Here is a 23,399-nt window from a genome sequence, read left to right on the forward strand (position 1 = left end):
ATGATATCTGTAGCACTACAATACATAAATTATGTTCACTAGTGAGCGCCCTGTGATCGAAATTCGACCACAGAGTATTAAATCATCTTTCTCTCATTATACAAATAAAAGGACTAATTTAAGAATGATAGGTTACTAAAACTTATTTTTATCGTATTTTCAATATAACATCAGAATTTTATTTGATACATAACATTAACTAAAATAATTAATGTCTGTATAATAAAACATATGCAAACTATCTCAAGAACTAACACTCACTAATATATTTAAATTGCATTTTATTACATATAATTTCCATTAAATTTCAATAATCAACAGAGTATTAATAAGTGTAAATTACTTTGTCAATGAACAATATAACAAAGTATCATAAATAAGATTACTGTAACAACTTCACAGCATCAAATATAAGTGTACATGGTCTGTCTTTACTTTTATGTTATAAACGTAAGTGTAGAAAATCAAATAATACATGTATGTATATTAAAACAGAGAATATATGAATAAAACAAGTTTGAAATTGATATTTGGCTTTAGAATGCATATTAAAACAATAACGAACAGAATTAGGTATAATTTATTTTTTACAATTTAGGTATGTCTATTAAGGAATGTATTTACCGATTGTGAGTTAACTATTGATTTTCCAAAACTTAAGTGTATACAGTAAATAATCAAAATAATTGATACAAGGTTCAACAAATAAAGTGTCTTATAATCATATATCTTATTGCAATAATCGGTAGACATCTTAATATTTATCAGTGCTTTAAAATGTTTACGAATGTAGTGTTAATAATTCATAATTTCTTTAATTTGCCCTATGTGCTACATCTATTGAAATTATGTAGTTAGTTTCCTTTTAACTCCTGCATATTTTCATTACTTCCTTTATGTATACATATAATCCTTATCTTCTATCCATATTTCTCACGTAAAGCATATATTACAACAATAATAAATACACGAGGCTGATTAAAATAATAATCCCACTCTTGCATATAATTTATCTTTAGTTAGTTTACAATCTCTAGAATTACCTCTAGTACAGTGATATACAGTATGTCTCCCGTACCTTTTCAATTAATAACAGTCCTTAATTAATAGGTCCAAGAAGTCCAAGAACATTTTTTCCTTTTTTTTACCAGACATCAAATTAAATCAAAAGCTGATTTCGAAAATTTAAATATCTTGTAAGCGAAGAAAACGGAAATCTTATTATTCTTGAATTTTGGTAATCTACGTTGGGATGAAATTTTCGCTTATATCGAGTTTTTCTTTCACAGCTGATATACCTTCCGCTAAAGCGGACACATTAATTTGTTTTCTCTGACAAATTGGCTTCTTATGTGACTATACTATTCTATATATATATATATATATATATATATATATATATATATATATATATATATATATATATGTATATATTTTATGTCACCGATCTGACAGTTATTCCTGGTTGCTTGATTTAGGCGTTTTTCGTTTTGTTTGATTATATTCATCTTCGATATAAGCTTTAACGGTGCCAAACATGCCAGATTTTTTGCTCCCGTTTAAAAAAAAACGGGAAGGAAACTTTTCACTAAGCCTAAAGATAATATCATCTAAACTATGTTCATAAGTTTAGGTATATTTGTTGGTACCCTGGTGGAAAAATAAAATTATAAATAAAATAAAACAAAAATCCTTTTTTAAAAATATTTATTAACATTATAAAATCATACAAAAATATTTTCTAGAAAAGAAATAAAATTAAAACTAGTAAAGGTGACTAAGGCATAAGAGATGATTTACACCATTTCCACGGTATACCTGTTCCTTCTAGAGCTAGATGGCTTCCAATCTTGACGAAAACTCAACGAAATCAGCTTTCACAATGATCTCAGAATGAAAAAATCTGTCAAATCACTGTGAAAACCAGTTTCGTATAAGTGGCGGTAGAGTCAGTGGCAGTTTTCAATTCTAGTCATCTCCAAGGTCCTGTAACGGAAACTTCATTTAAATCAATGGCCTTACTATGGAGCGACAAACCAATCAAACTACAACCAGTTAGACAAATCAGTTAGTCATACGTTAACTTATCTACATATCGATAAACTTATATAGTTATGAAATAAAAATAAACTGATAAGGTAACAAGAAATACATAATTTCCCTTTAAGTAATATAATATGATTTCGTAAACATTATGACACAGCGTGACGTAATTTTTAAGTGAATAATTAATTTAATACATTACTATGAATATTTCACAATTAATAGATATATGATGGACCATTAATATCCATAACAGTATAATGGAAGATTGGTGAAGTTAGTAAGTGAAGTAAATTATGTTAAAGATTTAGAGATTAACTGTGATGACTATTATAAGACTTCCTTTCCTTTCTTTTTCGTTAACCGTAATTATTTCTGTAAATAATAATGATCAGTTAAAATATAAAAAAGCGAATTGTTAAATCTGTGGAGAAATAAGTATGTAAAAGATTCGAGAAAACTGTTTCCGAATACTTACCTAGAGAAATTTCCTATATAGCTTCGAGACCACTGCTACATTGCTAAGTGAATCCATCCAAATGTAACGCTTAAAGCAAATTCTACACTCTGTTTCAGAGACTGAGTTAAGAATGAAATAATTCCATTAGGATGCGACAATTATTGAGGAGGTAACCATCACCTACCAAGAAATACTGCAGCATAAATGAAGAATATTTGTCTCCTTTGTCTGACTTTTGTGGGTACAAGCTATGGTCATGATGATTTGATGCTAAATGGACTGGTTGAATACCACTCTACTTGTATGTAAGGTATGTTTAGGAAAGTAAATATAAAATATGAAAACAATTATTAAAGAAAACATAAACTAAATTAAGAATAAGTAATAAACAAAAAGAGTCCAAAAATTATATTTCTGCATATAAAGATCTGTCAATGAGTCTACAATAATGTAAAACTCCGTATACGTGTTCGAATATAATATAAGTATAGAAGGTTAATTCCTAAACACCAAATTTATCTTAGCTAAATTATCTTATATAATTCTTTATATAAAAACTATCAATGAGTATCAATAACAGAAAAATACACCAATAGCTAGCCAACAGTGTGCGCCCTCGAAAATAATATAAATCCTTCTTAGCTTAACTCCTAAATTCTGTTACTTAAAATAAGTGAATTATCAATTTATCAACTTAAAAGTACCAATGAAACTTACGTGAGTAATACTGCAACTTATATTCAAACACAATTAGCTTATCTTCTTTCTGTAGAACCTGAAAAAACAAGGCAACGTCAAACATTATGTCAGGAAAGCGTACGATTTTTTTCTAGTTGTCGGTTACGCAAGGAAATAACAAAGTGGATTTTAAATCTCTTAAATTTCTCCTTATCTTTTAAAATAATTAGCCGATGACGTCAGCCATTTTCATTTGATTTAGTCTCTTATCATGTTCTTACCAAACCAATCTGGCGTCACTGAAGCTGTTCAGCCGGTAGATAGGATTTCGTTAGACAGACACGAGAAAAACCGTTTAAAAATTCGATTTTATTGGGAAATTGTTTTTGGTTAAAGTAACGTAAATAATTGAAAGCTCTTTTAAAAGCTATAGAGTTTCAGGATAATTTTGTTGTTCGATGAAAACATTTTGACAGCTGTTAGAGAAGTACCAATGCCTGAAAAGAGACTTGTAATTTCGAAAATTAGAATTTACAACAGTGCAGTGTTGAAATAAAGGCGACAGGGCACAGAGATATAGATTGTATATGTAAAATAGTAAATTAATAAATAAATAAAATTAATAACACAAACAGGGTGGCTAAGAGTATAAAAAGTGTATACACAATTAAAAATGGACACAAATACAAAACTGCAAACCCAACCACAACGAAGTAGAGGCTCTATTCACACATTAGCACCCATACTGAAGTGGTAATGGTTATTTCGTTCGTGACACTTAACTTAGCATAGGCTAGAATCTATGGAGAAAATCGATTTCTTATAGAAATCTGAGGAGTATGTCTGTATTTTCTCCTGTTAAGGCATTTCTAGAATTTTGCAGCCCATACATAGCTCTAATGTGGGTGAGCCGTGGACAGTCGTTCAGTTATGTGGTAGGTTGAAATAAGGGCATGTTGAGACGGACTTGAAGCCATCAAGTGACCGTGCGAGAAACGACAGTGACCCAATCTCAGTCGATTTAGGGCTACGGCATGGTGACGAAGGGAAGCAACGCGAAGAGGGGAGAAAAACATCGGCTTTAACTTCAAGGAGTCTATGTTTGTTGGCCTCCTGTGCCCAACGACGTCGTACTACATTCTTAATGAAACAAGAAACGAATGAGATAAGGCCAGTATGGATACAAATATTTGTGATGGGAAGGAGAGAGGAGGCTGCCAATTTAGCAGCACTATCCTCGCGCTCATTTCCCAGTATACCAACATGAGAACGGATCCACAGTAAACTTGACCCGATCCCATTCAGATAGCGGATGCGGATGATTGACAGTGAGTCGGTGACCAGGGGGTAGTTGAACTTCTATTTCAGGAAATATTCGAGAACATTTCGGGAATCAGTAAGGATTAGCATTTCTTTCAAGGATTGTGTTGTATTAATATATCACGTAGTGTAATTGCGAGTTGGTAGAATCTGTCACAAAATTATTTTAAATAAATTTGATTCCATGTCGAGCAGTAAACTCTGAAGATAACTGATATGCAAAATCTATTTTTCACATAAAGTTGCTAACAAATATTTATGAATAAATAAGGGGCAGCCATAATAAAAATATTCCACGTGTGCAAACACAGATAATTGGTGAAAATGTGAAATATTGGTGAAAATAACCGTTACATTGGATGGTATTGACATTTCTTTACATAAAATTGATTGAATTACTTAATCCATAAAATATATTGTGTACTAATACAATACACTTTTAAAAACCTATGGTGATGCTTATCTATATATCCCAATTGTTGTTTTGGATTTCAACGATTTAAACGTCGCCAAACCAACATCTTTCTTTCGACACGGTATCTCCACGTTACCAGAAATATGGATAAATACGTTGTAGGAAATAATTAGATGGATTCCTAGTATATCTGAGTTTTAAGAGCCATAAAAATAAAATTATAAAATATTTTATGATATAGAATTCATATATCTTTGACCCTTTAACGATGGGTAATGAAAAGTGAGTTGTAGATCACGGTTTCACAGCAATAAACAAAATATTGTTAAAATTATATAAATATTAAAACATAAATAGAAATCAATATCTAGGAAAACAATTGCAATGTTATAGGTCAGAACGTATTTTCCTTATCAATAACATGAAGCTTGACAATAAGAAACCAAAATATTTTATCAAAGTGTATATTCAGCCTGCACTGCTAAGAGCACAGAACAAAATTAATTTTTCTTCAAATTTTTGGACGTAGAATAGTTCTTGAGTTAAAACAATAGAATTCAATATCAAAATGACTCGATAAAAAGAGATATAACTCAAAGAAACACTGAAGAAATAATTAAATTACCTTACACAACAAACGTTTCCAACAAAACAAAATAAAGAGAGTTGAAAAACTAATCACACATCAATTTTTTAAGACACATAACTAGAGTTTTAATATAACATTTTCAATTGAAATCTTGTGTAGGTACTCTTTTATTCGACCAAAAAAATTATATTGTATATATTGTTAATTATTAAATAATTAATAAAAAATGAGACAGATTACTTACGTTTTTCTTAATTGGATCGAAATCAGATTTTATAATGGCTGCTTGGATATTGGAATATTGAATTTTATAATTTTATATTGCTGGCTTTATCCAGGTTCAGTGGTTGTTATATTGGAATTAAACTTTTTCCAGGTGTGATTTTAAGTTGTAAATCTTTTGTGTTGTTTGGTATATAAAATTCAATAAAATTGAAATAACCTTATGATAGAGAAAAGTAAAAATGTTCCTCAGTTAGCAGTTCAAAATGCTATCAGTTCTAGGAGGAGATATTTGTTATCGAGTTGTTGCTATATGCCAGTCAAAAAGAATCAACATACCGTGCCATTGGGCATGTTCATAGCCCATCTAAAGGGAAGAAGCGCGAGAGGAAGTAGGCAATTAAAAGCCATCGACTACACATAGCATGACATCACATCAGTTAAGCCAGTGGACTCATACTCGATCTTAATTTTGTCATCAGCAACAAAAGTTAGCGGTTATAAAAGGTTACATATGCTATAAAAAGTATACTTTTTGCAATTGCAGTTATTATTGAACATAAATCATCAACATTTAGAGACACATGAAGAAGTGAAGTACGTAGGTGACACTTATCCCACTCACTTGATTGAACATTGCTCTGTGAGTGAAAACTGTAATAAATGGCAAATTAAAAATTGTTAATTTCTGAGGTCGCATCTTTTCCAAGAAAAGTTTAGATCGTCGCTTAAGGTAATACTGTCAACATCTAAGTTCTAAGATCTAAGAGTTTCGTGAGATAACTCAAACTCGTATGGTCAGCAACAAAAGAAGCATTTGCTGACCATACAGCTATTATAGCAAGCATATCTCTACTAATATCTATGGAAAAACTGCAAGTGATAGTCAACAAGATGCACTAATTTATTAGAGGCTGAAAAATACAGTGCAATAATACTTAAAAGTCCCGGGCGTAACAAAGAAAACGCGTTTTTTTGTTCACAAACTTGCTTGATCCATCAACGTAACCTCTATTAAGAAGCACACAATCATTTCAGTACCACTTTTGAAGAACGATTTTTTGTCTTACTTGGCCAAACACTGCTCAGAATCATCAAGACGTTCTTGTTTTTGGTTAACGGTGAGCAAACGCGACACCTACTTTGAACAAAGCTTTATCATAGTCAAATGCTCATGCAATATAAAACCAATACATACTTTTGACATCCTTTCGATGTTAGCTAACTCACGCAATTTCATTTTTCGATCGTTCTAAACGATTTTGTGAGTTATGTTGATGTTTTCTGGTGTTCCTCATTTGGACGTCCACTGCGTTCTGCATCATCGGTGTCAGTACGACCACGATTCAAGCCAGCAAACCAACGTTGTATTGTTGTTTCTAACACAATAACTTACAAACTTATGAATAAATTAAATCCATTAAATTAAAACAGATTTGTTTTGAAAGTTATTGTTAACTGTAAATGCAATAAAACTAGTGGCGTCTATGTGTTAGGCCCGGCACTTTTCAGTCCATATATTAGCTCGAAACTATGGAATAACTAGAGGATGAAATCAAATAGATTTACCAATTTATCCAATATTTTGTGGCATAACAAGAAAGAAGTTTAATAAATCGCACCAATGTGACAGCAATAGGACAACTGGATAACTCAAAAAGTCTAATTTTCGTTCTCATAAAGTACTAAATAATTTAAATCACAACCTGTTTCCTTTGTTATTGTTTACCATTTGTCTGTGAAATCTACTGTGATCGATTTTTCATAATACCATTCAATTGTTGCTTTTGTAATGGATCCAGGGGATCTGCTCTCTTTTATATTAGTTTTATTCAGGATCAAAAGCAAGAAGACAAAACAGTTTTTTATTTACTTCTCCGAACGTATTGTAAATTCACATTACGATATCAATTTAATAAATTACGTTACGGTTCGCCAATATTGTGACCGTCTTTTCTTCTGAATGTACTGTGTTTCAAAACAACATAAATGCTCCATGAGCCAGGCTCATTAATTGATAAGTTTATGACGGTATAATTAAATATAAATAGCATTTCCTAAAAATGTACTGATACTATTTTAATTTTGGAAATTGTGGTTATATTTATCTGGCAAATTAGAATGGCTTTGATAGTGGTAAATTCAACTGACGACGAAATGGTGAAGGTATAACAACATTTTATGAATGTAAAATAGACCGCGACTATTTAGTTAAAGGACGTAGCACTGATAAATTACAATTTAATTTTACCAGTCCTTGACATATTTCAGAGATCGGATTAAACGTTATATCGGAGGTCTCTGCGCATACACCATTTTATAGTAATGAACTTTTCGTATGTTTAATATCGCTATAATAAATGATCCATTTAACAGTACACCTGATGGGAATTGATATCTTTACGCTATGTCAAAATCATTAATAACAGTTGAAGACATGACAACAGCGAGCTGATCACTATCGATAGTACATTGTGATCAAATGTTAGCAGCATGACTAAGAATAAAGCTGGTAAACAAAAATGGTATTCTATTACAGCACGATAATTTCGAGAGCACAACTACGTTTCATGATTGTGCAAGTCCTGTTACAGATTGGTACGTAATTCGTTTGATTTATGTTAGTTGAATTTGGCCAACTGGATCACACTAAACCGTTACAAGTGTATCGAAAACCTGATCCACAGTGAATGATCTTTTTTATTGTTTTCTGTGTCGCTGCTTCGAAACATTACTGTAAATTAAATGATTTATTTTTATATAAAAGCGGTCCAAACTCCACTTCCGGCATAACATCGATAACGTTTTATGTTATCAATTATGCAGATGGAATACTGTAGGTTTTTCAATGAATTTGTTCCAAGCCATTGTTAATATTACGACCACATAATGTGGGAAAAATTGAAGCTCCCGTTCTATGAGAAATTTGTCAGTTGTATTTTAAATTTATCAGAATTAATGATAGAAAAATAATCAGTGATATTCGCCACAAGTTTCAAGTAATTGTGAAGGACTTTTACGTGGAAGAGGCAACTGGGTTTGTGGGGGTTTCCACAGCGAAATTACAGCAGGAAATACAAAATACAAAAATCAAGAAAATCTGACAAACTTTGAAGTGTATAAGGAACAAAATACTAAAAAATTTGAGATATTCATGGCCTTAACTAATCTAGAAATAAAAAAACAATGACTAAAATGGTAGAATATGGTCATCGTCACTGTTCTACTAAATGAGTTTTGATAATATATACAAACATCTTTTTAAAGGACTTGACATATGATGAATTACTAAAGTCATATCCAAGTCATAACACAGTAAAATTACCAATACTAAGTATCATTTGCAAAACTATGACAATGATTTAGAATAAAAGAAAACGAAAACTATAAATCTATGTGGAATATTGGGTTTCAATTAATAATTTTATAAAATTGAAGAGATTACAATGACCTCAATAACCACAATCAAAAGAAATATTTATAATGCACATATTCAATGCTTTCATTGTAAGCTAGTAAAAAAAGACTGAAATTTTTATAACTTGCGAATCACTAGATTCTTAGATCTAAATTAATTTTTATTTATTTTTTAATTTAATAATTAATTAATGAATTCAGTAGTTATGTTTATTATATTATTAAATAATCTATGACATAAATAAATATGAAAACTATATATAATAAAGAGTCATCCATAGTTTACCTTACTAATTTTTAGTCTTATATTAATTATATCCCATTCTTCACTAATCCGAAACCAGCTGATGTATAAAACAATAAAACAAACTTAACACAATCACAAAGACGGTACCAGCGGGTCGATTATCGCGGACGGAAAGGCCGATCCGGAGTTCGAAGGCTCGTACCCGAAAAATGGCTCGCCGATTTTTTTTATCGCTACGACCACCGTTAATGATCCGAAATTGAAATGGAATATAATGGTGGGGGAACGATTTGAGGCTTACACCGGGCGTTAACTTCTAACTGTTACACATTTTTGCACATTTTAAGCGTGCCATGCTTCATTCACGGACGCACGAGTCGAAACTATGAATGAAACGGTCGTGGACATTGTCTATACTGAGCGCTAACATGAAAATTAACAATTATATAAACATATGAGTTCGTATCAGAAGCGACGAAGCTGTTATTTTTGGACCGATGTTGAATCATGGTCCGTGATGGTGATATTATACACGTTTGTGTCTGAAAATTTTGTTTTTTTCCTTGCAAGTGGACAAATATGGAGAGTTCTCCAATTTTTTTAGAGACAAGGTCGGGTATTATCCGCGAGCTGAATCGAATCAGTGACACTGTAAGTGTTATGATAGCCTTCGCTGAATTAATTAAGATGATATACGCCTTATAACGGGTGCAAATTAATTTTAAAGGATTTTAGTGTATAAATAGAGCTATGATTAACTAATTTATAGTATAAAAATAATATTGTAAAAATGAGTTTTATTTGTGTATAATTCCTCGATATTTTTTTAACACAGAAAAAGGTATGTACTACTTTAAGGGAGTGATTATCTATAGTATTTGGAATTTCATCTGGCAGTGTGATATTTCAGACCTTTTAACTTTAGATCCTTTGTGTTTTTAAAAAAAGTTTGAACGAGAATGTAAAGGAATCAGGCGGAATTGGCGTATCTTTCTAATTGTAAAATTGGTCGCCCTTGCTAATACCCAGCAACTACAATTAATGACAATATTGTTGATGTTTCTTTGTATCTGCCAGATGTGATATATTAACACGTCCCAGAGACGTCCGAACTTCACAAGAGTTCATTCCCAAAGACGCGACGCTCAGAGTCGCTACGTTTTTTTAATTCAATTTAATTTTATTTAAATGCTGACTTTGTTCACAAAGTTTCTCGGTCTTCTCTTTTTAACTCCTATCTATCATTTTTTAAATCTCCTTTTATTATGTTCTATTTATTAGTCTTCATTTACTAAATTTTATTTATTGTTTTCCTTTTATTATTGTCTATTTATTATTTCCTATTCAATATTCTCTAATTATTTATCCATTTATCGTGACTTACTTCATTATTTCTTCGAATCGTTGTATGTTAATCATCGATGTTATGGTAAATTAATGATAATAATTTTATAGTTGGAACTGTAAATATAAATTATAAGTATTTTATAAACTAAATACAAATGCAAAAGTGGCCAGAGTTACTGATGTGCAGATGTGATCGATGGATAACTTGAAGCATGCCACCGAAAGTTGTTGTTGATGGCTCTTGGTGGCAGCGTATCTAACGTTTGGCCTCTGGCTTTTTCTCTTGTACGTATTGCACGTTCATTATAGCTGGAGAAGTCAACGCACGATAGCAACAGAGTTGCTTATTTATTTACGCACGCTTATTTGCTTTATTTATTTTGTCATTTATTGAGTATGTAGTTGTTATATCAATTATTTTGACCTCTGTTTTTATTTATTTAATTTATTAAAATGTTTAATATTGTTTTCTTATATATAATTTTATTTTACACCCTGGGTATAATAACATTAAAATAAAAATATTTACACATCATGATATGATTTCACTATATATATACAGTGAAAATTTAGAAAAATTTAGAATTTATAACAATTATGTAGAGAGGTAATAAATATTGGGTGGTTCATATATCGTTAAAGTGCTGTACGTTGTCTATATTAAATTATTAGATTTCCTTGGGTTAAGGATGCCGAAAAAATATCGATAATTAATATATATATATATACATACACATATAACTCTGGCTTTTTCTCTTGTACGTATTGCACGTTCATTATAGCTGGAGAGGTGAGCGCACGATAGCAACAGAGTTGCTTATTTATTTATTTATATATTAGAGATTTTAGTTTTACCCTAGCGAGTACTACTAACTGCCATATGATCGTCTTTTATTGAGATTATCATTCATTATCAGCATGTCGTTATAATCACCAATCTTTGTTATTTTTCATGTATAGTTCTAATTTCACCCATGTAATTGAAAATTTGATAATCAGAGAGGATTCTGTTATGTTAGCAGAACTGTCACCAGACCACCTTGACATCAAGAGCTCGCACGCTTATTTGCTTTATTTATTTTGTCATTTATTGAATATGTATTTGTTATATCAATTATTTTGACCTCTGTTTTTATTTATTTAATTTATTGAAATGTCTAATATTGTTTTCTTATATATAATTTTTATTTTACACCCTGGGTTTAAAAATAACAATAAATTAAAAATATTTACAAATCATGATATGATTTTACTATATATTTACAGTGAAAATTTAGAAAATTCACCAATTTATAACAATTATGTAGAGAGGTAATCAATGTTGGGTGATTCATATATCGTTATAAAGTACTGTACGTTGTCTATATTAAATTATTAGATTTCCTTGGGTTAAGGATGCCGAAAAAATATCGATAATTAATATATATATTATATATATATATATATATATATATATATATATATATATATATATATATATATATATATATTTCTATATATTTCTTAAATATTATTAAAAACACTTAAAATTATTTCCAACAGATATTTGGTACTTAATGTTATAAACGTTTAACATTACACTTGGTACTTATTTTTATAGATTCTTTATATAATATATAGAAATATCGCTATTTTATTCAGCTACCGACACCCCTACCTAGACATCAAACTTAGAGTAAAATGCTGAATAATAAAAATCACTATGGCTCCTACACCAAGTTATAGTAATATTATAACCTGTCTTATTGAATAACCACATTAATGGTATTATTGTATAGTTATATGTAAAATTTGTCCTACCTAGCTAACAGTACCGATTATCTATGTGAAGACAATAATAAAGAATTCATAGCAATGTAAGAGCAATTCTGCATATATTAGTTCGAGCGACACATAGTCGCTACTGTAGATTCGTGCAAATTTTCTTCGAAATGTGGGCCATACTTTATCGCGTTCGAAACTTTAAAAAAGAACAACCTATTGTTTTGTAACGTGGTAACACACCTTAGAACATTTTTGTCGTATGATTTTTCCAAGAAATGGCCAGAACCAAACACGACGGTGACGTCATCGCTCTTTTATGTTCCCGTGAAGAGTGGTACAACATTCAAATATGTGTTATTGGTGAAAATGTACAATATCGAGGCGCCAAATCGAATGATTCCTGTAGCGAGCCAACGCTGTTTTATCTAAGAGACGCGTGTTCTCGATATTTATTTTTTCTCCCTCTCTTTTTGCCTCTTTAATGAAATATATATATTGTTTCATCATCGCCTATATATAGACTTGATACGTTAAGGTTTTGTCATTGGTTTTGGATCATTTCGTAAAAAAATATATCGCCTCCGACCTCCCATACTGTCCGGTATAAATAATTTATTAGGCGCTTAAACATAGTTCCTAACTATCACACATAAATGTCCGAAGTCTGCTGATGTACGATCGTTATCAATATTCACTGTGATTCACCACATTATCATTTCATTCAATCAAAATTCTGTAATTTATCATTAAATATCACGAAACCGCACTGAACATCTCATGAGAAACGAGATAAATGTAAACAAATGAATGGAATCTTGCTAACTATATATATGAATAAAAATCATACTGAATAAGGTATTCATCAAGTAAATAATCACTGAATATTTTTCAAAAAAACAAAAAATGAAGAAAAACACTATTACCCTTAGTTAATTTCAAAGGAGGTATATTCAGGTACAAGTATTAAGCTTCGAACATGTTATTTGATGAGTTAACAGGATACTGATTCACCGATTCAAAATATTGGGAAGTATGTGAACATTTCAACGTCAAACAGAAGAAGTGAACAGAGGGGACTGAACGGAACATTTTAGGAGATATAAGATGGATGTAAATAAGTGAATGAATCTTGTTAGATATTCACATTGAATAATGTCTTCATCAAATATCACTAAAATCATTGAAAATGTATATTATTTTCAATGATCCAAAATAGAAGAGCTGCGACATTTGCAATATTTCTCAATTAATTTGTATCATGTTGATTCGAAACTAAAATAACTACGACCCTGATACTTATCAATTATAACACCTTTTTTATTACTCTTACAATTCTCAATACATTTCCTTTAATTTAAGACAAGTTGTTTTTGTTTAACAAGTATGTAGTTCTTCCAAGTTAGACGATACTAATAGTTAACTATAGAAGTTTTGAATGATACCCTTATATATCTGAAATGAAGGGATACATCGCAAAGTCAAGTTCTCTGTTATTGAAGACGAAGTTAAGAGATTTACGGGTATACATCAGAAGAGCAAGAAATACTGGTACAGCTGAAACATGTTGCAGAAGGTTCGCCTACCGAATACTGAAGTATACTCTAGTTGAATTTTATGTAAAATATTTAATGCAATTAAAATAAATACGTTAAATATTGGTGGTTTGACAGATATTCATTAAAAGGTAACTGAATAACTCGATATACCAAAAGAAGATATTGGGAACATAGCTGAAGAAAGTAGGAGGAAAAAACATGCATGACCACCAATAATTTGTAGGGAGTGTAAATAAATTGTTTCATAATTTTAACTCTTTGTTCCGGTGATAGAAAACATTATACTTCTTGTTGAATGTTGTTTCTTTAAAATATAATAATGCCTTTCCTCAGTGATTGGTTGCATCCCTTTCAATAGAAGTTTTCAAAATAATTTATGGCGTTGTTTCATGAGGTAACTTTCCTGGTTTACTAATCATAATTACTTCGGATAGTTTCCACAGTAGTGGTATATATTGTACTCTTATGAAGCATTTATTAAGTTGACGATCTTAATTGGTGCTTTTCTTAGAAGTTCTTTTAATATTTTCCCGTTAATAAGGTAAAAACCAGGAGACATTTTGAGCGGATACCATTTTTTATATTTTTCTTTAAGATCTTTTTAAATTTATTTTCTAATGGCTCTCTCTGGATATATCGGTATAAATACATGTTTGAACGAATAAATATACTATAATAGTGATGGGAGTAAGAGATCTACTAAATTAGATTGATTTCACTACTAAATTTGACCAAACTTATTGACTTAGAAAGAAACGAAAATACTTTGGCACAGATCGTACATAAATACAAGAAGTTATAGTAGCAGAAGAAATATTAATAAAATTATACCTAAGGAAGTCCAGATAAACAAGGTACATTGAAACACAAATCGGACAAATCAGAAAATGGTCCAATCATTGAGATATAGTTTCAAGAACAAATAACGATGTAAATAAAAACACTATCGAAATTTCTGATGATTCCGTTCGTTAGTTACAAAGTTCACGGCTTCCATAATCTGGCAAAAGTTGAATGCGAACGATACGCGAAAAAATAAATATATACGAGGGTCACTATTTATATTTCGGGAATTGGCAACACTGTTGTCCATCTGACGGTTCCATCGTAAAGTTTGACATTTTTGACGATATACGTACTCAGAACATTTTGTCGCACGCACGCTATTTCTTTATTTTATATTTAGTTGAAAGTTTCGTCTCGGCAAAAAATGGAACTGAATCGTGAACATTTCATGCGATGATTTTTTACGATTTTCGACGTGGATTATCACAACAAGAGTGCATCAATCAACTTAATTTAACTTTTGGCGATGAAGCTCCATCAAAAACCACCGTGTATCGCTGGTTTAGTGAATTAAATCGTGGTGGTAGTTCGCTGCCCGAGGTGTTCTGTGTGCGAAATGATTAAGCGAGATCGTCATGTCACCTATTGTGACATTGAGGCATTCCTAAGCATTAGTTCCACCAGCATACATGCGATTTTACATGAACACTCAGCTGTGCGAATGTTCTCGTTGGATCCCACACAATTTGACAATCGCTCAAAAAAGGCTCGTGCCGATTGGTGCAATGAAATGCTTAAGAAATTATATCGCGATGCTTCGAAAGACGCCCATAAAATTGAGACAGGCGAAGAATCATGGATATATTCGTATGAGCCCGAAAGTAAGCAGCAGTCGAGTGTATGAGTGTTTCAAGATGAACCAAGTCCAACAAAAGTTGTGGCCTATTTCTTCGGAAAAACTAGTCATATTGCATATTGTAACAGTGCCTTTAGGTAGAACAGTAAATTCTGATTGGTATAAATCCATTTGCTTGTCAGAAGTCTTTGGTGAAATAAGGAAAACAAACAAGAGACGCCGGATTGTTCTTGATCATGACAATGCGAGCTATCACACGTCGGCTCAAACCAGCGACTATTTGAGCACTCAAAACATCGAATTGATAGGTCATCTGCCATACAGCCCTGATTTGGCACCCAATGGCTTCTTTTTGTTCCCACCCGTGAAGAATAAACGATTTTCATCAGCCGAAGAAGCTATTGAAGCGTTCAAAAATCATGTTTTGAAGATACCTCATTGGGAATTGAATAAATGATTTGAAAATTGATTTAAGCGTTTGCAAAAGTGTATCGATCATCGTGGCTAGTATTTTGAAAAACAATAAAAATATATTCGCAGCTTAATTATTTGTTTTTTTTTCCTATTCCCGAAATATAAATAGTGACCCTCGTATCAGTTTTATGTAGGCTTGAGTGGCGACAAAAATTTTTTTTTCGAATAGTCTAAAACCCAGCTCAGATATTTGAGGCGCCGATGGGTATTAATATAAATATGTTCAGCGTCGATACCTCGTATCTTCGTATTCATTTATAAGTTCATCGGGTCATCGGGCACTTATCGTATCCATTTCCTGTTGGGCTATTTCGAAGACGGTGTTTGTACTTTCCTTGTGTCCGATAACTTTTTAGTGTGGTAATACGCGATCTCGTGTCGAGTGAACGATGACACCGATACAATTGTTGATGATTATCAACGATCAGTGAATGAATGTCCGGCGCCGTCGCGTGTGACCTCACTTTTGTTCGCGGAAGGCGTTGGACTAACGAAATTTGGCATCAGTAAAACGTATTACACAATATTAGGGTTGTGACTCAGTTTTGATATATTTGCAATAGATGAGTTATCTTGCTTGCCACTGAGTTGATATAAGTGCTATACTACTTCGGAGTAAAAAAATATCGATATATCGGAGGAAAAAAGAATATCGAGTTCTTTTTGCAATAACAGCGAAATTCATCAATTTATCTTAAATTTAAGTAAAAAATTAGTAAATTAGTAATTAAGGCTGAAAAAAATATCGTTATATCGATATTTTTTCGGCATCCTTTTTACTTTTACTGTTTTTAAGGTGCACTAGGTCTTACTTAGAACTTCAATGAACTAGATCAAATGGTTCTATTCTCCTTAATTTTCTGACTACATCATCATTATGTAGGAGAACATCATGAACATTGATGTGCTGATGGAGATCTGTTCTGCGCTGTTCATGTCTTTGGGCGTAATCCTTAATAACGTTATCGACAATTTCAACCTTGAAGTCCTTATGCAGAATGTCGTTACGAACGTCGATATATCGATATTTTTTCGGCATTCTTTTTTACCTTTACTATCTTTATGGCGCACTAAGTGTTACTTACAACTTCATTGAACTAGATCAAATGGTCCTATTCTCTTTAATCTTCTGAGATCATCATTATGAAGGAGAACATCATGAACATTAATATGCTGATGGAGATCTGTTCTGCTCTGTTCATGTCTTTGGGCGTAATCCTTAATAACGTTATCGACAATTTCAACCTTGAAGTCCTTATGCAGAATGTCGTTACGAACGTCGATATATCGATATTTTTTCGGCTTTCTTTTTTACTTTTACTATCTTTATGGCGCACTAAGTGTTACTTACAACTTCATTGAACTAGATCAAATGGTCCTATTCTCTTTAATCTTCTGACATCATCATTATGTAGGAGAACATCATGAACATTAATATGCTGATGGAGATCTGTTCTGCGCTGTTCATGTCTTTGGGCGTAGTCCTTAGTAACGTTATCGACAATTTCAACCTTGAAGTCCTTATGCAGAATGTCGTTACGAACGTCGATATATCGATATTTTTTCGGCGTTCTTTTTTACTTTTACTGTCTTTAAGGCGCACTAAGTGTTACTTACAACTTCATTGAACTAGATCAAATGGTCCTATTCTCTTTAATCTTCTGACATCATCATTATGTAGGAGAACATCATGAACATTAATATGATGATGGAGATCTGTTCTGCTCTGTTCATGTCTTTGGGCGTAGTCCTTGATAACGTTATCGACAATTTCAACCTTGAGGTCCTAACATAGAATGTCGTTACGAATGTACCGTAAACCACCAACAATACGTTCTATTACAAAAATATTTCTATTGCTTTGGCTGGTACAACTCCAGCGTTGAGTATCATAAGTCCACAACGATCTCAAGGCTTAATGGTAAAGCAAAATTTTATTATATAATAATAGGACTGAATATCAACCCAATAATCAGTACATTTTGGGTACTTTATCTTAAATTCTTCACATTTGATGGCTTCCATCTGAGTTTAACATCATGGTCATATGGATATTTGGTTATTATTCCATACGAGACTACTTCTGATTTATAAATATTTATTTTCTGATAGCTCTGTCTGCATACATCAATATTTTAAAAAATCCCAAAACAAAAGCTGAATCCTCTTCTTCCAAATTGACTATATCGATATGTATCCGGAATACCTAGCAAGGATTTATTTATATTTCTCTATTATTTTGCTAAAATGTCCAGAATATCCTTAAAAATTTCCCATAATATTACAATACCACTAGATTAATTTTAAAAACACTTCATTGAAAAAATCTGCATTATACGGTTACGGTCAAGTAGTCTAATACTATTGCAATGGGAATGGGAAGCTCTGTTACATCCAGTCTACTCACCAGACATACCTCATTCCGACTTCCAACTCTTCATACCAACTTCTTCTGATCGATGGAGCATGGTTTGGCTGGTACATGACATCGAAATGCTGAAGAAATACCAAGAGGGATCAACGAATGGACAGCCGTCGAGCCAATATTGTTGTTTTCGACACGGTTCCTGCAAAGATGAGAAAAACTTGTAGAGAATTAGGCAGGAAAATATTATAAATTGGCTAAAATTAATCAAGTCCGAGTCAAATTCCTCTTTTTAACCAACCTTTCAAGTCAGTCTTACTATAAAATAACAGATTAATGAAAATGTTTTTCAATTCACTTGGAAAACTACTTGATAAATGTTAAAATTGCGATAGAAGAACTGAAATTAATGGCAGTACTAGTTTACCAAAATCCCGAAATATAAGAGGCAACCCTCGCGCGTTATTAGTGGGCATAAATTAAATACGATAAATATGATACGTGTTTCTCACTGCCCCGAATAACTTTTAAATATGAATGAGTATATATGATAGGCCTATGTAAATCAACCAAATAAAGTAACACAACACATTCTAATCGCTCTTCGAGAGTAATTTAATTTATAGCTTCACGTTATAATTTACGTGATGGATTTTTCGCCATTAGATTATTTTCAATGCTAATTCTTCATTCTCGGTATTCTTCCCAAATACGATTAATTGATATGCTTCACTCAAATTTCTCGAATTAATTGCCTAAAATAACAACATTAATGTGGAAATTTATGTCACATGCCACATAACTATTAAATATATGTGCTAATCAACAGTAGGGAGCCAATCAGGTATGTTAAGTTCGTGGAAAAGGCAGTGTAACTGTCAAGGCGATTATACAGTACTCGGGTAGCATGGAACCATCATCATTATCATGTTTTCATCACATCAATTAATGAATTTGGAGTCTTCAGGAGATTTTGACATTGGGGTTTGACGGGTTTTTCCGACGAGGCTTAATAACTGTTTCAATATGGTAAAAATAATCCTGAGAAAATTCTCAGCATATTGATTTTTATGATACAGTGCCAATGCTCTTATTATACGCATCGAAAGAATCTTACGAAATTTTAACTCAACTGTGAACCATTATAATTGAACTAAAGCTTCCATATGAATACAAAACTTTCGAATAATAAACGTTTGAGTATGATATGAACAGATCATAACCTTATGAACAGTAAAGGAAAATACTTCCAAATGCAGAGCTTATCATATTGAAAAAAACAATTATTTAACAATGGTAGTTCTTAGTTCTTCTTTAGTCTTAACACAAACATGATTAAATATATACATTCTTAGCAAGCATCTATGGAATATGTTGGTTTTCTTCGACTATGCCCGATAATATCTATAAACGTGATGATTTTCTTCATAAAACTGAATCGAATTATTGAGATTTTGAGCAATATTCATTGAATGAAATGAAAATGGGGTTCTAAAAATAAAGGAAAAAATTTATTTTTGACTTTTTCTGGACATATTGATTTATTTTTTTATCATAACATACATTCTGTTTGAAAAACGGTAAAAAGTGATACAACAAAGCCTTAGACATCGAAAACGGATTTTCAAAGAAATAATGCGAATTTTGAATGATCGAATTTTCAATGATTTATTGTGCATATTGACTTATTTTATATCAGTTGTTAAAATAGTTATACAATCGTCTGTACAATCAACAATCGTCTTCTTCAAATATTCATTTCTGCAATATGATACACCCATTCACAGTTCACAAACAGAGTGAATTAAATAATTTTAATTTCCAAAAAATGCAATGAAAAAAATAATGTTATATTAGTAATAAACTGGAAAGTTTAGACTTATTGACTCGTAATGATATCCAGCAAGCAGACCAATGTATTCCAAAGGTAGAAGGTAAAAGTGACGCTAGTGAGAGAAAGTGTTGAAGCAAGAGTAAACGTGATCAAAAATGACAAAAGAAGAAACTGAGAATCTTGAAAGGGAATGAATTAAATTTTGATTGTTGAACAATGTAATTGAAGCTGACAGGATATTAGACAATGCGTTCAGTTAGTATAAAAAAACAGTACCTGCAATATTTGAGGCAATACAGTTATCATGGTAATAGACTAGAGATTGGAATATACAGCTTAATAGCTCCAAATCTGTCCATGTTAATTTTGCGTTGAGGCGAAATGCCAAAATCCTAAATATATCACTCGACTGATTCCTGATTGCTCAAGCAGAATGATATATCTCGATAGTAGGTTAAACTGGAAATATCATGTTAGACAAAAATCAGATCAGATTAGATTCAAAGTCAAGTAACTATACTGGTTACTCGGAAGATATTCTCAACTTGACCTAAAATTAAAGACTTTGGTTTATATGTAATAGTAATCATAAAGCCAATTTGGACCTATGGGGTAGCACTAAAATATCAAACCAACTAGTAATCCAAAACAACGTTCTACGATTAACTACTAATCCTTGTCGCAACGTAGCCAACGAAGGGCCTGCACAATGACCTCGAAATCAAATGGCTACATAAAGTGATCCAAGATTTCGCCTTAAAACTTGCAATATGGTTGCTAAATCACAGCAACGTAGAAGAAATACATCTAATGGACAACACGCATGAAACTAGAAGTTTGGAGCGAACGTGTATTGTTAACTTTAGCTTAAGTAGATCAGTTTTACTTTAATTTTGGAAATACATACTGCTGTATTAATCCCGCACTCGCCTTGTATGCATATTAATTTAAGTACAACAGAACAGTAATAAAATTAATTTGTAAATTAAGATTGCAAGTATATTTAATGTAAGATATAATTAATTTTTTTTTTCAAATATACGTATAATTTACGAGAACTGGCAACGTCGCGAGCCAGGCGCTTCAAGAATTAGACTCTTGTACGGGAAAACGGTAGGAAAATATGCAACGATTACGAGGAGTAGTTTTGAGCGGCGTAAAACTAGCCTGGCGGCTGATAATTTTAAAATTCACACTTGACGGTTTGCTGCTTTCGGAAAAGCTATAAAACGAACACATTATAGTATTCGGAATGAGCCAGCCGGGGGCGCCGCTCATATTAGCTTTCAGGTTTCATATTTATTGGCTGTAGGACGGCGAACCGACAGTTTTTTCGGAGAACAGTCCGACGTGGATGGTCGTTGTGCCCGTGAGAAAATCCACCTCAAGAATGCACGAAATGTTAACTAACGCAAGTTTACAGGGTGGTCAATATTCTTAGCCTTCGGTACTCGCTGTAATCGATCTCTTCGTAAGGACACCGATTAATTTAATTTATTTATTTAAATGTAAAATATATCAACATTACAAATAGTGAATAAATTACCAATAGCTGTTGGTTAGAACGTGATTCAGAGCTTGATTTCCTATTGATTAGTTTTTATAATATCTGTTTAACTAATGAACAGATAAATTTTGAGGGCTTTAACAGATCAATTGAAAAGTCCCCGGCCTACCATAGTAAAACACATTTTTTTGGCAAAATTAGTTTCTTTTTATTCAACATAATTCCCTTCAAGGGTGATACACTGATTATAGTGACCCTCCAACTTTTCGATACCATGTTTGTAGTACGATTTGTCCTTTACTTCAAAATGAGCCTCAGTTTCGGCGGTCGCCTCTTCATTCGACGAAATTTCTTTTCAGCGGGCACTCTATTGATATCTGAGAACAGGAAATAGTCGCTGGGGCCAGATCTGGAGAATATGGTGGATGAGGAAGCAATTCGAAGCTTAAATCATGGATTTTTGCCATCGTTTTCACTAACTTGTGACACTGTGCATTGTCTTGGCGAAGGCAGCACTTTCTCTTTCTTCAAATGGTCCAATAACACTATGTAATAGTCGCTGTTGATGGTCCTTCCTTTTTCAAGCTAGTCAATGAAAATTATTCCATGCGCATCCCAATATAGACGCCATAACCTTGCCAGCCGACTGTTGCGTTTTCCCGCGCTTTGGAACTGGTTTATCGTGTGCAGTCCACTTGGATGACTGTCGATTGGACTTCGGAGTGAAATGATGGAGCCATGTTTCATCCATTGTCACATATCGATGCAAAAACTCGGATTTATTACGCTTGATCATCTAAACACTGCTCCGAATCATCAACTCGTCGTTGTTTCTGATTAAAAGTGAGCTCGCGCGGCACCCACTTTGCACAGAGCTTTCTCATACCCAAATATTCGTGACTGATATGATGTACACATCCGGTTGATATCTTTAGAATGTGTGCTATTTCATTTACTTTCAATTTACGGCCATTCAAAATAATTTTGTGGATTATTTAAATGTTTTCGACGGTAACAACCTCTTTTGGGCGTCCACTGCGTTCACTGTCTCCAGTGCTCATTTCACAACGTCTAAAGTTAGCATACCAATCCTTGGTAAAGGTTTTGCTTCAAACAGTTGCTTCACTGAAAATGCTATAATTCACAAACCAATGCTCCGACAGCTATCAAATTGGCAAAATATACATCTTCTGAGAGTTAGGGCTAACTAAAAACATCTGAATTTAATTCTAGTAGCGCCATCTCTGTATCAGGCCGGGGACTTTTCAATTGAACTGTTACAATAGAAGACTCAGAACCAGTAACCACAGAAGACACTACTAATGTTTCCAGATGTATGTCAAAGTTGTGTCATTAGCTCTACTTGTTATTACATGAGGTGTTTTTTTTTATTAATCTAGGTCTATCTATTAATACTTATTACTATAATAATTATTACATTATTACTAATCATTGTTGACTAACTTACAGTTTCTGCCTACTGAGTTAAAACTTGATACTTATCTAGGAGGATACATTG

At 32.3% G+C, this 23,399-nt stretch overlaps 1 protein-coding gene across 3 annotated transcripts in view; it reads right to left on the minus strand.

The window, feature by feature from the left end:
• Positions 1-3,033: 3,033 nt before the first annotated feature.
• LOC143199189 (uncharacterized) overlaps positions 3,034-23,399 on the minus strand; it is an 83,066-nt gene continuing 62,700 nt past the window's right edge. The window contains exons 3-5 of one of the 3 annotated variants that reach the window (XR_013006373.1): positions 18,591-18,741; positions 3,221-3,278; positions 3,034-3,166 (exon numbers count right to left, since the gene is read on the minus strand). Coding sequence is in view for 2 of the 3 variants with exons in the window: in XM_076409014.1 (XP_076265129.1) it covers positions 18,592-18,741 (150 nt within the window). In the remaining variant the exon portion in view is untranslated. Of the gene's footprint in view, positions 3,279-18,581; positions 18,742-23,399 lie in introns of all 3 variants that reach the window. The other 2 variants (XM_076409014.1, XM_076409015.1) reach the window with 2 other exon arrangements.

The sequence above is a fragment of the Rhynchophorus ferrugineus genome, unplaced genomic scaffold, assembly GCF_030347505.1.
Source record: "Rhynchophorus ferrugineus isolate W39M unplaced genomic scaffold, kcgeb_rfMv2 rfM6, whole genome shotgun sequence".
NCBI classification, from domain to species: domain Eukaryota; kingdom Metazoa; phylum Arthropoda; class Insecta; order Coleoptera; family Curculionidae; genus Rhynchophorus; species Rhynchophorus ferrugineus.